Source organism: Microcebus murinus, chromosome 5 (assembly GCF_040939455.1).
Source record: "Microcebus murinus isolate Inina chromosome 5, M.murinus_Inina_mat1.0, whole genome shotgun sequence".
Lineage (NCBI taxonomy): Eukaryota > Metazoa > Chordata > Mammalia > Primates > Cheirogaleidae > Microcebus > Microcebus murinus.
In genome coordinates, this window is record NC_134108.1 from 108702112 (window position 1) to 108718963 (window position 16852).

The window sequence follows — 16852 nt, forward strand, 5'->3', positions numbered from 1 at the left end:
ATTCCTGAAGGACTGGGATGAGGGCTGGTGTGAGGGAAAAGAAACAGAACTGTTCTCCCTTCTGTACTCACTCCACTCTCCATATTTCACTTCTGCCACCACCCTGCCTTGGCCTGCAGGGGGCAGCAGAGCCCAGGAGGGCTTCCCAGGCGGTGGTGAGTGGGCTAGGCTGAAAGCAGTGGGCGCAGAGGGGTCAAGGGCAGCCCTGCGCACAGAGGGTGGAGGCACAGGTGTGTGTGGGGGGTGAGCACCGGGCTCTAGGCAAAGGGAAGCTGCCCCACTTTGTAATGAGAAGAAGCTGAGGTGTGGCGAGAAGAAACTGCCTGTGACCACACAGCCCTGTCCCTGCTAGATGGTGCCCATGAGAAGAACTGAAGCAAGGCGAGGCCAGCCGCCGAGCTTCACCCTGCAGAGGCTGTCTGGGACTCGTCTGCAGGCACACAGGGCTCAGCAATCCCCTGGCAAAGGGGCCACTGTTAGGAAAGCTGATTTAAGACCCGGGACCAGTGATCCACAGGAGCTCCAAACCACACCCATCGCCTGTGCTCTGCCCACCTTCCGCGGCACAGGGTAGCACCTGGGACAAGGAAGGACATGGCAGTAGCTGATGAGCCTGGCCAGGGGGAAGCCAGGTCTCTTGTCTGACCCATCACTAAGGTCCAAGGCCACAGGATATTTTACCCTCTCCTAGAGAAAGACAAGCCCTCTGCCAGCGCATGCTCAGTGGACCGTTGGCACCACATTGGAGTGCTCTTTCTGGTGACCTGGATGACCTTCTGAATACCAGCAAACTATAAAGTCAGCTGGGATCTTCTGAGGTTGGCCAAATCCACCACTCCAAGCCACCAGCTGGGAGTCTAGGACCCAACAGGTGGGCAGTGTCCCAAAGCCCAAACTCTCCAACATGCTCAACCTCCAGCCCTTGCTAGAAAGCAATCCAGAGTGAAGGGCAAGGCTGCCAGGTGCCAGGGGAGATCCTGTCATCGCCTATAGAATTTTTTTTTCGAGACAGGATCTCTCTCTGTTGCCCAGGCTGGAGTGCAGTGGTGCCATCACAGCTCACTGTACCTCAAACTCCTGGCCTCAAGTGATCCTCCCACCTTGGCTTCCCAAAGTGATGGGATTACAGGTGTGAGCCACTGTGCTCAGCCCAGGTGATTTTTGGCCAATTAATAAAGTCACTGCCCTGAAAGAGCCAAGGAAAACCCCAAACCCATATTGGTTTGTCAGGAATAGAATGTCCCCTCCCTGCCAAGAAGGGCAGACAGAGGTCAGGGATTGCCCTTGGCCAGCTCCAGTCTATGGGTATCCTCAATGGTCTACACTGACAAACAAGCCAGGGGCTCTGAAACAGTCATTCAGGAGAGACAATGTCAAGGGCAGTATTGTCCCCAAGGTATAGGGCAAAAAAATTTATATATATGAATATATAAAATTTAAAAGAAATGTCAAGGGAAGGAGTGTCTCATTAGTGTCCATCCACCTACACTCGCCCCATATAGACCCTTCTCTGCAGTCAAAAGCCACATGGTGTCTCTAAAAGAGAAGTTGGTAGCAGAGAAAACATGGTGTGGCAGCCGTGACTGTCACGACCCCCTGTACAGCAATGATTTGGTTCTGCTCCCTCAGCTGGAGATGCACTCCCACAGTCAGAACCTCTCTGCAGTTTGGACATGTCAGGATGTCAGGGCACTGTTTCCAGAAAGCCCATTAAAGAAAAGGCACAGGCCTACTGCCCCACCCCACCCCAGAGCTGCGCAGGTCAGAGGTCGTTGCGATCAGGCTGCCCTGGACTCCCCAAGGCAGGCGGGGCTGGATCCCAACACACAGCATTCTGGACAAATCTTTATGCTTGCTTACACCATGGCTGCTATCTGTCCCCTCAAGGAGATGTCATCCCCCTTCCACCTGCTTCCCTCTGCCCAGGAGAGCCAGGGCAGTGGGGGCTGGGCCTTGTGACTCCATTCTGGGGCCATGGGGTGGAGGGGCAGGAGTAGATATGAGCCAAAAGCCCGCTCCGGGGTCCATTAGTAGTTGTGGTGGTCACAAAACAACAATTGGACTTGATACATACCCACACTATGCTTCTGAATATATCTTTGAGCACTAAGTGCACACTTCTAATCTGCAAAGTTCAACAAAAATCTAACAAACTCACTTCAGGGATAACAATGTATCTAAACATAGCATTTTCCCTTCAAAGCCAAATCTCAAAGTTTTGGAAACTTGAACAGTTTTGAAACTGCCAATGATTAAAATGTCAAGGGCTACTCTCGCATCAGACCTTAGCCCAAGCCAGGCCACTAGACAGTGACAGCAGAGTGATTCTGATGGCCAGAGAAGCGCCAGCCTAGACTCTGGCTTCAGACTTTACACTAGGCCCACCACACCCCAGCCTAATTTCCATATTCAGCTTGCCTTTCTCTTCTCAGTCACTTGGGTCCCTCCCCTGCATGACATGAGTCATCAAAAAGTAAAAGGTGCAATCTGTCCATGGGGAGAAAGACTGAGACTGAGCTGTGGTCCTGCACCTACAAGGCACCTCCCCCGCAGCCCTCCCCCAGCACTGCCCATTCCGTTCTGGGTCTCAAGGAGCAGGACATCTTGGGACAGGGCACTCCAGATAGGGGAGGGAGGGAGGGAGGGAGGGAGGGAGGGAGGGAGGGAAGGAGTGTGTGTGTGTGTGTGTGTGTGTGTGTGTGTGTGTGTGTGTTGTAACCTGCAGATATGAGAAAATGCAAATGAAGGCCACAGAGCTGATTCCTCCAATCAAGGGTGGGGACAGTAGAAGGATGAGGGGGGAGCTGAGTGCAGGGGAAGGAGCCACGCCTGTGGCTGCACTGAGGGGGGGGGCGGCCTGCTCCAGGGAGGAGCCAGGGCATGCCTGCCCTGCCTTCTCCCCAGAGCTCCCCCAGCACGGGCTGGTCCAGCGTGACAAGCCTGCTGTCTCTGTATTCAATAATGGGCCCCTCCCCTATGTGCCTGTAGTCCCTGCTGCTTGGGAGGCTGAGGCAGAAGGATCAGTTGAGCCCAGGAGTTCGAGGTTACAGTGAGCTATGTTTACGGCATTGCACTATAGCCTGGGAGACAGAAATTTTTAGCAAAATTGGGATTGTAGTATGAATACATATATAGTTTTTTAACCTGCTTTTTCCACATATCCATCTATTGCATGGGGATATTTCCCCACACTTAACTGTCTTTTATGAATATCTACAGCGACCACACACTCTCTAGTACTCTTGTAATTTAACCTGCTACCGACGTCAAGGCTTCCTCCAGTCATTGCTGATGCTGGCAACTGCCACTGCAGGCAGTTTCTGTAGTCCCCAGAACGTGCTACTCGGCACAGTCATCTGGGGTGCAGGACACTATGCACAGACCAGGGCCAGGCGCAGTGGCGCACGCGTGTAGTCCCAGCACTCTGGGAGGCTGAGGCGGGATCGCTGGAGTCCAGGAACTTGAAGTTGCAGTGAGCTATGATGACACCACTGCACTCTAGCCGGGGTGAAAACGCAAGACTGTCTCAAAAGTAAACAAAACCAAAACAAAACAAATAAAACAAATAAAAAACAGTCGTGATACCTAGGACCAACTTCTGAGGCTGGGGTGTTAATGGCCACACGAGTGCCCTCTTGGGTGGACAGAGAAAAGCGGAGCGCCCTCTTCTCCCCAACCCAGAGTGCAGGCCCAGGCAGAGCAGGGAGAAGGCCAGGACAAGGAACAGAAGGCGAGGAGGAGGGGCAGGGCTCTCTGACGCTCAACGCTGTGGCCACCAGAGCTTAACAGTGACTGAAACAGAGGCCAAGCTCCCTGCACCACACCTGCGTGCACCAGCCCCGGGGCAATGGCTTGCCCGGGGCCATGACAATGCAAGGCAGCTGTGGCAGAAAGGAACAAGAACTGGGTTTTAATCCTGGGCTAGCTGTTCAGGCTCTTAGGAAGTCAGACCTGCTAACAGGAATGAAACCATTTGCCTGTGGGGTTAAATACTGAATGTCTCGGTGCTGCTCCCAGACCTGCTGGCGGGAATCAGTGCTGAATGATGCTCTGTGTGTGTTCGCCTGCTCACTGTTGCCTAGCCAAGCCCACCTTTGCTTCCTCGGGGACTCTGTGTCAGAACTTCCCAAAGCGGCCTCAAACATTCCCTTCCCTTGCCTAAGGGCTGGTGCCAGGAGCACCCCACCTGACCCACAGCGCCCGGTACCCTAACTACCCTGCACCAGCCCAGGTCTCAGCTCAAGAGAGAAAACTGACTTAGTGGTGACAGCCATCAGGAAGAAGCAAAAGTGTTACCTACTCCTAGTTCCTGATGCCTCAACAGGTGGCTTCTGGAGGGCCTGTCCACCTGTCACGTCATGAGAAGGGCTTTCGAGGATGGACACACAACACAGGACTTGGGAAACTCTTCCCAGCTTCATGAAAGCACCCCCTTTCTGACCCGTTCTCTCTGTGGGCAGACACGCAACCCGCTCATCTGCTGCCCGTCATCCTGAAACGCCTTCCTCTTTGAGGTTTTGGCTGAGGTCAAGGTGCCGTAGTCACCCCCAAATCAGCAGTGTGGGTTTGCAGGGCGCAAGTCAGCCTGGTGAAAGGGCCTGGTCCCAAGACCACCCAGAACAGCATTACCTCCTGGATCTGAGGACCAAAGGCAGAGACAAAGCCCACCTCTGCTTCCTGCAGAGAAAGATGGCGCCTTTCCTGCTCTGTTCAGAGAAAACATCACCCCACCTGCTCACACATACAGGGATGGCTGGCTTCCATCTCTGACATGACGTGTCACCCACATAACAATGCATCCCCTTTGGAGCTTATGTCCCTGAGAAGTAATCAGGTCAAACGAAATCCCCTGTGATAGGATGAACAGGGAGGCAGAGTGACCTGTGCAAAGTCACATAGGCGAGACCTGGAGGGGTGTCCTGACTCCTGGTTCAGTTCTCTTTGCCACTAAGTAGAATCCTGACTTTCTCTTGAGCATTCTGCATCCAGATTACTTAACTGTGACCTCTACTCCCAGCTTCACAGACAGCGTGCCACCATGGGCCAGGCTGCAGTAGTGGCTGCACAGGCCAGAAGGGTGTCAGTGGGCCCCTAGGCCAGTGCAGAGCTTCCCGGGCCCGACTGTCTGCCAGAGCCTTTCCCAGCCTTCTGTACGACGGCTCCCAACACAGAGCAGGCAGCCGAATGGACTGCCTCCGCTGGACCACCCTACTAGCAATGCACTCGACCAGCCTGCCCGGCCCCTGCACCAGGCTCCCACCTTGTGGGGCCGTGCTGGGCAGGAGGCAGTGCCTGCCCAGAAAAGGGGTGCGGGGACTGGGCTGGAAGGCCAGAGTACCCCTCTAAGCCCAGGGGACCTGGCTTCTAGTCCTGGCTCCAGTCTGCTTGGGCAGCACTGTGGGCAAATTACTATCTATATCCAAGGGCCCTGAATCTGGTATCCATGGAACTCCCCAGAGGGGCTTCAGCGTTGCCTGTGAACCCCTGAATTATAAGTGACATTTGGTATGTTAGGAGATCCATGGCTTTGACAGAGACACAGGTCCCAATTCCCTGGCCCTGGGCTTCACATTCTGCACATTCTGTGTAATGAGGGGGTTTGGCCAAGTGACGACGGATATTGTGAGATGCCAGGGAAGACACCTCTGCTGCCACTCACACCAAGACGTCAACAATCAGAAGTGACAGAACAGACTGTCAACCAGTCCAATTCCATCTTAAAGTATAGTTGGTCAAATTGGCAGATGTGAAAACAGGCGTTCAAAGAAGTTCTCAAATTTCCTTCGGCTATACAGGGGACTGGAGGAGGCCAGAGCAGTACCTGGGGCCATCAGAGCTGGACAATTAATTCCGGTTGCTATCACCCTGAACACCTGCACTGGCTAGGAACCTGCGCCCTTGTGTCAAGGTAAAAGGGCTGCCCTTAGCCAGGCTTCCGAGACCAAGGGAGGGCCTGGCGGACAGTGGCAGGCCCCCAGCAGCATCAACTCCTGGGATACGGAGGAGTTAAGTTCTTAAGTGACCTCAGAACTTAGCTAGTCCAGGCGGCAGGACCCACGCTGTCTGAGAATATCCCTCTCCAGGCCCCGCTCACTGGTCCTCCTCTGGCAGGCCCTCCTGGGCACAGACAATTCCAACACTGTAGTCGGCTCATAAAGTGCTGTGCAGAGAGACAGCAGGGCCAAGGCTGGCAGAGGGGATGTCTTGGCACTGACCATTGTGATAGTGGCACCTCACTCAGGCTGGTAGTGGCCCCTTGGGCCTGGGACAGAAGGCAGCAAAGGGAAGGACACCCAAGGAGGGGATGAGGTGGCAGGATGGGACAGGGAAGGAAAGCAAGGCCACCAGCCCCACTGTGCGTGTGAAGCTGGCCTAGGGGACTGGAGAGTGAGAAGCAAGTATGGGGGACAGGGAACCTCAGGGGCTTGGGGACCTAGTTGGAAAGTTTCATAGATGCCAACAAAGAACCTCAAGGCCCAGCTTATGCCTTTTGGTCCCTGTTCACCGGCCATCTTCCGCTCACACGCGGGAAGGCAGCTGGCACAGACTCAGAAACAGACAGCAGAACAGTGGGGCCGCCCTGCCACGAGGCAGGAGCCTGCAGAGAAAGGAGGAGACAGAGGAGCAGGTGGCCTCCCCTCTGGCCAGAGGTAGCAAGGGCCTTGCCCACTCGGGTCCTGACCCACCCGAGGCTGCTGCCGGACTCACGTCCATTTTTCACTTATCCACCCCTCACGTCTCGACCGCCTGCCTCACGCTGGCTCCTACCTATGCCCCAAAGGCCAAGGTGTGCCCCCATTCCAGGGGCACACACTGGAGACCCCCTCACACCAGGGCTCAGAGACCTTCGGGCTCCCCAACAAGAGGCGTTCGAGGCCCCGGGGTCAGGCCCAGCCTACTCCTCCCGCCTCCCCAGGGCCCTACCTTCACCCTCTCCAGCGCCTCCTCGCTCTCCACAGACGGGCTCCAGCCCCTCTCCTGGTAACCTTCCAAGTCCCACAACCTCTATGAAACCCCCAGGATGGAGAACAGAACCCAGAGGTCAAAGTTGCACAGACAGGCAAGCGTCTTGGCGGCACCCCTTGGGCAGCACCTCCTCACCCAGCCCTGCCACCAGGCGCTGCCGGCCTCGCCTCGCACTTAACACTTGGCCGTCTATTCTTTTTATGGCTTTATGTGCTTTTTTTCCCCAGCTGGACCATAAAGTTCCCTGAAACATCTACATTATTTGCTTTTCTGATTTCACATCCATTCACAGTAGGAAATGGATAAAACCCATTACACACCAAGAAGGAAGACTAAGGCATCTCGCGTCTTCCCCAGATGACCACCGAAAACATCTCGGCTCACTCACGGCACCTCCTGTGCATAAGTGTTTTCTTTTTCAAAAATTAAGATCACATTGCATGAACTTTTGTGTCTTGCTTGTCTTCAATCAACACTACAAGGTGAACATTTCCCCACATCAGAAATTCTTTAAAAACTTGTTTTTGCCAGCACAGTGGTTCAAGTGCGTAGTCCCAACTACTTGAGAGGCTGAGGCAAGAAGATTGCTGAGACTAGCAGTTTGACACCAACCAGCCTGCCCAACACATGAGACCCCAATTCTAAACAAACAAACCAAACATGTATGTATGTATTTTTAGAGGCAGGATCTCTGTCACTGAAGTTCAGTGGTGTGAGCATAGCTCACTACAGCCTTGAACTCCGGGGCCCAGGCTATCTTCTCGCCTTGGCCTCTCAAGTAGCTAGAACTACAAGTGCACACCACCACACCCAGCTAATTTTTAAAATTTTTTGTAGAGATAGGGTCTTGCTGTGTTGCCCAGGCTGGTCTTGAACTCTTGGCCTCAAGTGTTCCTCCCACCTTGGCCTCCCAAAGTACTGGGATTACAGGCATGAGACACCTTGCCTAGCTAGCCAAAACATGTTTTTTAACGTCTGCCATGGCACTCCAGCATCAGGACCATTATTTTTCATTTAATCAATACTTCTGTGAGGAAGGGAGACCAGGCTGAGTCTTCAGATACCAAGGCCTGCACTGGCAAACTTTGAGCTACACATTTGCCAACCACTAACTACCTTCCTTCCATGCTGATTAAATGTATTTCCTCCCTTCTCCTAAGAAAGTTCATTTTCTGTGGACAAGATTTGAGGTGCAGATGGAACTGGCTGTGATGCAGGAGCCAGTGCGGTGGGCTGGCCAGCAAATGTGTGAGCCGCATTCCCCTGCCTGTCTCCCTGGGTCTGGTGTCAGTCCCATCAGCCTAGGGAGCACCTGGAAGCCCCCACTGCCCTGGCCCCTCCAGATTAATGGCCCTTTCAGCCTGCAGGCAAGAGAGTACGGATCAGTTCCTGATGCAACACTGACTGGTCGAGCCCAGTCATCACAATGGAGGAAGAGCCAGTGTAAGAGGATGTGGCGTCTCAACAAGACGGGACCCTGGAAGTCTTCAGTGTTCGGAAGGGCTTAACTGTTCTGTGTGGTCCCAAAAGGTAAACCTGGGGCCAAAGACAGAAGCCACAAAGAAACAGATTTTGACTCCTACATAAAGAATAGGGAAAAGGGAAAGGAGAGGCAAAAACCCACCTAATGGGTACAACAAACACTATCTGGGTCATGGGCACACCTGTAGCCATGACTTGAGCATTGCAAAAGCGATCCATGTAACCAAAAACATTTGTATCCCTTCAATTATTTTGAAAATAAAAAAAAAAAAAAAAAGCAAGCTTGAAATGAGTTGGAGCAATGCAAGAAATGGATTTAGCGAATGCGTCACTTAATACCACCATAAGACAAAGTATCTGGAAGGGATTCATACAGAAATGATGATTAGACCACATGACGTTAAAGTCCCTTGCACCCTGGGAGAGAGCTATGTGGCACCCACACGTGCCCTGCACTCCTCTCCAGCAACTCACACGACCCTGTCATAGGGAAATCCCACCGCAGCACCTTGTCTGTGGAACAGCCTCACTCTCCAGATGTTCCGAACACGCCCACACCTGGCTTCCTGAGAATTATTTGTGCATCTTGTAGAAGAGTCTCCAGGGCATTTCAGAACCAAGGGAAACATTTGTAGCCTATTGAAAACCAAACTGCGAGGGGATGCACTGTAGCTAATGTGATATAAATTATACCTCATGCAACAACAGAATGTTTCAATAACAAAAATGCTCTCCTTCATGTGTTTTCTTCTCTTTCTTTTCTGGCTGCTAGAACATAATTAGACTCATAGCACATCTGGCCATTCACGTGCAATTACCCAACATGCTGTGCAGGCCACTCTAGGTATTTGAAGTGACACGCTCAACCGAGGTGTACTCAGCATGCCTTCTTGCACAGACCACACCTGCTGGCCACCAGCCATAACGGAGAAAGCCCCTGGGATGAGGGTCCTTCCAGTGCAGGGACAGACACCTGTGCCGTGTGTGGACTTTTGGCCCACGGCCACACTTCCCCAAATGCCCATGCAGCTGCACTCTGGTCTGGGAGTCCAGGCAATGGCAATCCAACAGTTCTAAGGCGCCTTGGGGTGGGAACCTCACCCTTTCCAAAATCAAGAGTCAAGAGCTCAGCTTCTAAAGTAGCAGAGTCCAGAGAGGGGAGAGTTTGTGGTCTAAGACCACCTACCTGCCAACCTGGTGGCCAGTCTGATGAAGGGGTGAGCTAAGAGTCACAGGCCACCCTGGATCCTGCCCACTGCCTGAGCCCCCACCTCCATCCCGGGTGTGTCCTCCTTCCCCAAGGAATGTGGTGAGTCAGGGGTTAGGTCACAAGAACTATAAATATATTCAGTTTAACTTTTAAAAAGAAAGAAAAATAAATTACTATTTTAAAACTTGAGATTTTTTGAAGCTGAAAAATAACTGCCCCAAGGCTAGCTTTGGAAGAGGGGTTTGTTGCAGAGTTCACTGTCTGCCCTGGAGACGGAGCTGGCTCTAGGGGAGGTGGGTTGTCCCAGCCAGCGTCCCTCCTGGGAGCTTCAGGCCAGCTCGTGGGGCAGGCTGCTATCCGGAAGGCACCAAAAACAACCGTCAGTGGGAAACCCACGGAGTCCCCACTGGAGAACAAAGTGCGGGCAGTGGCAGCTCTGTGCTGACTCTGCCCCCTGCTCCCAACTGACACGCAGAGCAAGACGGGCACAGGTTAGGGAGAGCCGTGACCCAGCATCCACACAGGCCCATGTGCCCGGGGACCAGGAGAGCAGGAAACAGGCCTTCAGGACACAAGGAGGAGCAGGGCGTGCAGGGGCTGCTAGATGGACCCAAACCTCGCTTCCACGAGGATGCGAGTAAGAAGGTGTCCTAAAGCACACAGGTGGCTCTATCTGCTCGTGTGCAGCACTGTGGTCAGAGCATGACCCCCAAGCCCAAAGCACCAGATGCACTTTCCACCCTGCCAACTACTGGCCGTGTGACGCCAAGCAAGCCACTTAACCCCTCTAACCTCATTTCCTTCATTTGGAAAATGGAGATGATAACCTTAGCACACACCTCGGGCTGTTGGGAAGATTCAATGAGTTAATTCCTACAAATCACGAAGGATGGCGCCCAGCATACAGTGAACACTAGTAAGTGCCAGCTATCACGGGTGTTACAGCGACATCAAATGCCTGCTCCTAGGGTGCCCGCGCTGGCTGTGAGGTGAGCCGAAGCCTTTGGCTCAGCTGCGGTGGCATCTGGCTGCGATGCCACCGCCCAGCCCAAACGTATGCAAGGTCTTCCAGGAGAGAGACAGTGACAGGAAGAAACCCTGCACTGAGTCACTTTCTGGAACGACAGAGGGAACACTGGATCCTAAGCCCAGGGTCCTAGCTGGGTCCTCTACTCTACAGGGAGCCAGAGGAAAGAAATCTTAGTTTTTCTTTTTCTTTTTTTTTTTTTTCACTGCTGGCATTTTGTAAGAGAATACACAAAAGCAACCAAGGCCAGGTGCAGTGGCTCACACCTGTAATCCCAGCACTTTGGTATGCTAAGGAGGGAGGATCACTCAAGGCCAGGAGTTCAAGACCTGCCTGGGCAAGATAGTGAGATTCCCCACGTCTACAAATAAAAAAGAAAAGAAAAGAAAAAAGAAAAGCAACCAATCCTCAAACCACCACTCAGCCTCTCGGGGCCATCTCTGAGGCTGGGTGCATGGAGCTGTGCAGCTCTGGCCTCTGCCCCAGGCGCTTGGCCTTGGCTGGGTGGGAAAGAGGCCTTTCTGCCTGAGACAAGGCTCCCTGCTTCAGTGACAACTCACTTGACTACAAAGTTCTGGAAAATAAAGGAAACTCCTGGCATCTGGCCTTACTGGGATATAGAGTAACAACAGGGCACCTGGTGTCCTGGCCACCAAAACTCCTGGAGTCTGGCTCAGAACAAGTTGTCCTGATGCCTCACTGTACAGCACAGGGTCTGAGGCCTGAGAGGGAGACCAGAGACAGGGCAAAGGTGTGCTTCAGGGCCCCTTCCCATGGTGCAGACCCGCACAGAGCTCTCCCTCCAGACCGTTTCCGGGGCCGAGGGAGAGGGAGGCAGGGTTTGGAAAGGCACGCAACGCTCCACTGACTTCCCGGTATCTGAGTGACCTCAGTTAGCTCTTCCCTGGGACGCGGTGTACGTACTGTTGCAAACTCTGGCGGACAAGAGGGAGGCCAGGGAGGCACGCTTCCGCTGAGCAGGCCCAGCTGCAGAGGCGGCCCGCAGGCACTTACCAGGAAGCGGACATCGTCAAAGCCATTCAGAAGCAACTTGCTCTCATATTGCTGCAGCCCAATCGACTCCAGCCACTCCCCCACGCTCTGCTCCAGCGTCCGCGAACCTGACGAGAGAGGAATCGGCAGACGCTTGAAAAGGGAAAAACCATTAAGGCGGTAGCAGCGGCACTCAGAGGAGGACAGATGGCATTGCCACATCATAGTCATTACCATAAAGCAGCCAAACTATATACAAGAGACCAGAGAGCAGCGGACACGCAGCTCCTCTTCCGTGTACAGGCCAAGGACAGGACTGCCTGGTGCTGTCCTCGCACGGCCCAGCCTGGGTGGCTGCTGCCCACTCACACCCCCTTGGTCTAAGCTGCTCCAGGGCCACGGCGGCACATGCACGGTTTCTGCCCACAGGTCGGGGGGAAGCCAACCCCCAACAGTCTCTGGGTCAACTCCTCATCAGCGTTCACACTGAGGCATTTCAGAAAGTCTGTCCCCACAGGCGCTAGAGGGGCCGGGGGGTGCCTAAGTGCCTGCAAGCCCGCCACTCCTCTCATCCACACAACGCCGGAGCCCTGCAGCCCGTGGTGAGGGGCAGCTCTGCGACCTTGCAGCACACACCGGTCAGGAGAGAGCCCGCATCTCCATGCAGCTGAGGGGCACAGGCACACACCGAGGACTCCGGGAGGGAAGCGGTGGCGGCTGTTCACGGGGCCCCAGCACATGCAACACAAGCAGCACAGAACACGGCAGGGGGAGAAAAGAGACTTTTACTTGTTTTCCCCCAGCAGTCCCGGAATAAGCAAACCATGGCCACGGGCCCTTTGTGCTCAGAGGCTCAAGACAGCAAGGAGCGAAGTGGGGAGCACGGGCCAGAACTCGGGGGGCGGGCTCAGGTGTGGCTCTGCTGGGGCGGCAGTATGGCATTCCGCCGGGCCGTGTGGCCAGCGGGCCGGGAGCCCCGTCCACAGCTAGATCTCGGCGGCAGGCGAGCAGGGCGTCTCCGGGGCCGGCGTGCTGTCACAAGTGCTGCCTTCCCAGGCCGGGCTGCTGTTCGGGGGCTGGGCGTTCATTTTCCTCTTCTGATAGTGGCCGTTCCTGTGACCTGCCTGCCTCCTCAGGGGGAAGCAGGCAGGCAAATCCAGTTCTTGCTAAGAAGACAAAATCCAGCCAGATAACAGAGAGATAGGAAGGGGTCCCCTGTCGGCTGAGCCGTGGCAGCTTGAATCTGTTCACATTCAGCGCTGTGCTCCTTGGCTGAGGGACAAAGACAGCAACAGTCTTCCCCGGTCTCCAGGTCTCGATGCTCTCCTCTCAGGACGAGTGGGGAAGGGGACAGTCATCTGCTATGCTCCTCGGGCGGGACAGGGGTCGTGGTGCGCAGGGAGGACAAAAGTTCAGAAATTCCCGGCAGACCTTGGACGTTCTAAACTGAATGCCTTAAACCCCACCTACTTAACTGGCTCTCATGGGCAAGAACAGAAAAAAGAAGGAAAAAGGAGAAAGGCAGGAAAGACAGGTGCAAGGAAAGAAAAAGAAGAACCCACTATAAAAACATCACCTCCAGTGAACTCTTGGCACGGTGAGAGTCATTCTGCCGTTCCCAGGCACCTTCTGCCTCTCAGAGCAGGATCATGCTCACTTACTTGTTTATCTAAGAGACCCTGGTGCCCAACTGTGCTAGCTTCCACCCCTCTCCTCTGTCCTCTGCAGCACAGATGGTGGCCAGGGACCTGGGTGGCCTTCCGGACGCACACTGCAGCAGCGCTCCAAGATGCCGAGTCGGGGATACACGGGTTCCCCTGCCCTTGGATGGGGAAGTCTGCTCCAGGAACCTAAGCGGCAGGCTCCTGTGCGCCCATGAAGTCAAGTCCCTGGCTGCTGATTCATTCCTGCTTGCAGTCCCCCAACTGGGCAGCTGTGATCCTCCCTGCCGCCGTGGATGCGTGCGCTCGCGGAGCTGCAGCGAGTGCTTTGTCTAAAGGCTCCTGGGCTCCACGCTGCCTGCTGCCGGCTCCACAGTCCTTGCTCACTCTCATGATGTCTGGCCCTCCCCTTCCTCCCCTCCCCCCCTTCCAAGCTCAGAAAAATACATCAGGGATCGGACATCACATCAGAGCAGGAGCTGCTGCTGCTCTTACTGCTGAGGAGAAGGAGACAGTAGCTGTAGCATCAGAGCTAAATGACAGATTTCCCAATTTCTGGTGTTGGCTGATACAAATGCACACGAAAGGTGGAGATGTGAAACTTTACCTCCAGCTCAAGGGGCTAGAAACAGCTTATCAGGAAAAAATAGAAATAGACCACCCCTATGGCTGTGGCCAGCAGTTTCTAGGACAGCCAGGAGAAGAGAGAGAGGGCACAGCCCACATAGGTAAATGACTCCCCACTCCCCACTTTAGGAACAATCATGCTTCTCCATCCCCAAAACAGGCAATGAAATGAGGCTGCTAGAGCCTGATGCTCCTTAGGCGGGCAGACCAAAGACCTGGGGCAGACCCTCTTTGGGCCTGTTAGAGCCCAGAGCCCGCATCTGGAGGATGAACAGCCGAGGACAGGGGAGACCAGGGCAAAATCCCAAGTACAGCCGCAGAGGAACTAAAAAGGTAACGTGTGTACAGAGACAAAAATCCAGGAAACATACATCACCCTCTAAATTTGCTGGGAGATATCTGCTCCCCACTAGGCTGCAGATGAGCACTGGCAGCGAGGGCTCTGTGTACAGGGAGATCAAGCCTCAGAAGGATTCTGCATTTCACAGCTGGTCAACACCTAAAATGAGGTAGCTTTAGCAAAGAAAGCCAAGCAAGTTCTTGTCTGCATGACAGAGCATGCCTTGGTTGAAAGAAGCCAAAGTGGCCTGGCTGGGGGGAAGGCCCACCTTCCTGGACTCCTGAGAGTGGGAGATGGCGGAAGGGTGAGTTGGCTGTAAAACACATCTGTCGGGCATTCAGGTAGCTAGATCCAGGGCTGGCAGCCCAGGAGCCCATGGCCCCCAGACAGGACTGGGACTCTAATGCTGTGGTCTGGCCTTTTGGTGGGGGCGCTCTGAAAGCCAGTCGTGCTGACAAGCTCAGGCTTGGTGCAGTAGGGCCTGCTGGAGGAAGCTGCCAATCCCAGAGCCCGGGTCTTTTCTCCCCAATTCTGAAATCCAAGGATAATCTGAACCCTGATATTGAGCAATCAAAATGTACAGTGATTCTATTTTGGTCTGAACTGAAGATGGTGTTGACTGAGGTCCTGAGGAAAGCCCCCCTCCAGCCCATCAGACAGATTCCCGGGCAGGTCTGAGCCTACCCTCTCCGTGCTTCACGGCCGGGCAGTGGTGCAGACCCCATGGGCTGGGGCTCTGCAGCACAGGAGGACACACATTTCGTTTCGGTGGCCCCCTGCACGTGCCCACTCTTGACTTTCCTAAGCTGAGGTATGGCGGATGGTTCGACAAAATGAATACTAAAACAAGACTGTGTGTTGGGGTCCAGAAACCCAGGGGTATAGACAGACCATCTTTCGCCACTCACATGGGCTCATGGAGGGGCAAAACCGGGGGGTTGGGTGGGACCACAGTGGCCAGGGAAGAGCTCAGCATTAACACTTCCAAGGAGAAGGGCTCTTCCCAAGGTGCTGCTACATGTCTTAATGCACCGAATCCAACATGGAATGGCCCATTTCTGGCGCAAAGCTCTCAAGCATATGCAAGTGATGGTGGCTCCTGCTCTGTGGACACAGAGAGTGACAGGAAAGCAGAAGGCGGCCTCAACCAAACTGACCACCATTGATCCCATCCCCGACTGTCCCCAAAGCACAGCTTTGAAAAAGGCAACCGTGTTTGTCTCAGTCCTGAACATCTATTCCCAAAAAGCACTTGGCCCTGGTAAAAAGGCCTGCAAAACCGCAACAGAGTGTGAGATCACTCGACTGAGTATAAGCAGCTGCCTGGAGACAGAGTCACAAACTCTTAGCCAGAAGAGACCCCTCTGCAGACTCCACCATAATCCAAGACTGACAAGGATGGACCAAACCCAGCCCGGCCCACTCTGCTACAACGAGGGAAACACAGCTGCTGGAGGGACAGTGGCTCCAGGAACCAAGACTGAAAACTGGTGGGGTGAGAGCCATGGAGCAGAAGCCCCTGCCTTCTGGGTTTCTCGACATGAATAAGTAATGATTTCATGGGCAAAAATGAACTTAGCTACTATTTATTGAGCACCTCTTTAGCTCAAATATTAGAATATATTACTCGTTCACAACAAACTCGCTTTGCCTGAGAACGTAACCCAGTGCGATCCTATTCTCAGGGAAAACTGTTTTAGAGGCAGACCTCACTGCTCGGGCTTAGAACAAAAAGAACGAGCAAAGGAGCAATGACAGGGAGTACAATGGTAAGTGACTAAGTTGACAGAGAAACAGACACAAGGAGAAAAGGACAGAGCAGCTGGACGTGAGCTGGAAGTCTGAGGCCACGGTTCGAACCCAGTGCTCTGCCACTGCCGAGCGTCAGGCCAGCGAGAGCCACGTTCTCACGAAGAGTTAGTGCCACAGCCACCTCGGAAGCTGGGGGGACCAACATGGAGGTGCACTCCAATTTAAGTCAATCTGAGAAAGCCTACATCTATAAAAACAATGAATAAATGGCAACTGTTCAGTTTAAAAAATGTTCCTAATAGGCAGCCTAAAATTCAGTTTGTATACTTCCCCCTCAGTATGTAAAAGGAGTCACGGCTCTACAAGTAACAGCAAGGTGGGCCGTCTAGGTTTAGGGGATTCTGAACTGTGAGAGCGGCTGAGGCTGACTGCTCTCACAGCGCCCCCCACCTCGGCTCTAGGGGAAACCGAGCCAGAAAGCAGCCTGAGGGCTGTGTTCCAGGGAAAGGCTGGTTGGTACGGTACCTGAGATCTTCTGCTGTTCCTGAGAAAAGTCAATCCCTTCTCCGATAGAACTCATGATTTTCTCAATCTGAAATGGAAGAAAGGAACAAAGAGGACAGGCAGTCAGGCTTGAGGTAAAAGCTGCCAGCTCACCATGAGTGTCACTGAGGGTGACCTCCAGGTCTCCTTCAGCAGATTCCCAGGTGTAGCACCAACCTGTAGGGTGTCAGAACGCCCTGCTGCTCAGATCTAGAGAAACCCTTCTCTGGCACCAGCCCAGAGAGCTGAGA

The 16852-nt window shown here is 53.9% G+C and overlaps 1 protein-coding gene across 4 annotated transcripts in view; it reads right to left on the reverse strand.

Annotated features, from left to right (window-relative positions):
- The window catches only part of ANKS1A (ankyrin repeat and sterile alpha motif domain containing 1A), a 189187-nt gene that overhangs the window by 18392 nt on the left and 153943 nt on the right, over nucleotides 1–16852 (reverse strand). For all 4 annotated transcript variants that reach the window (XM_012746750.3, XM_012746757.3, XM_012746749.3 and 1 more), the window contains 2 exons: nucleotides 16584–16650; nucleotides 11700–11806 (listed from right to left, as the gene is read on the reverse strand). In XM_012746750.3, the coding sequence (XP_012602204.2) occupies nucleotides 11700–11806; nucleotides 16584–16650 (174 nt within the window). The remainder of the gene's footprint in view (nucleotides 1–11699; nucleotides 11807–16583; nucleotides 16651–16852) is intronic.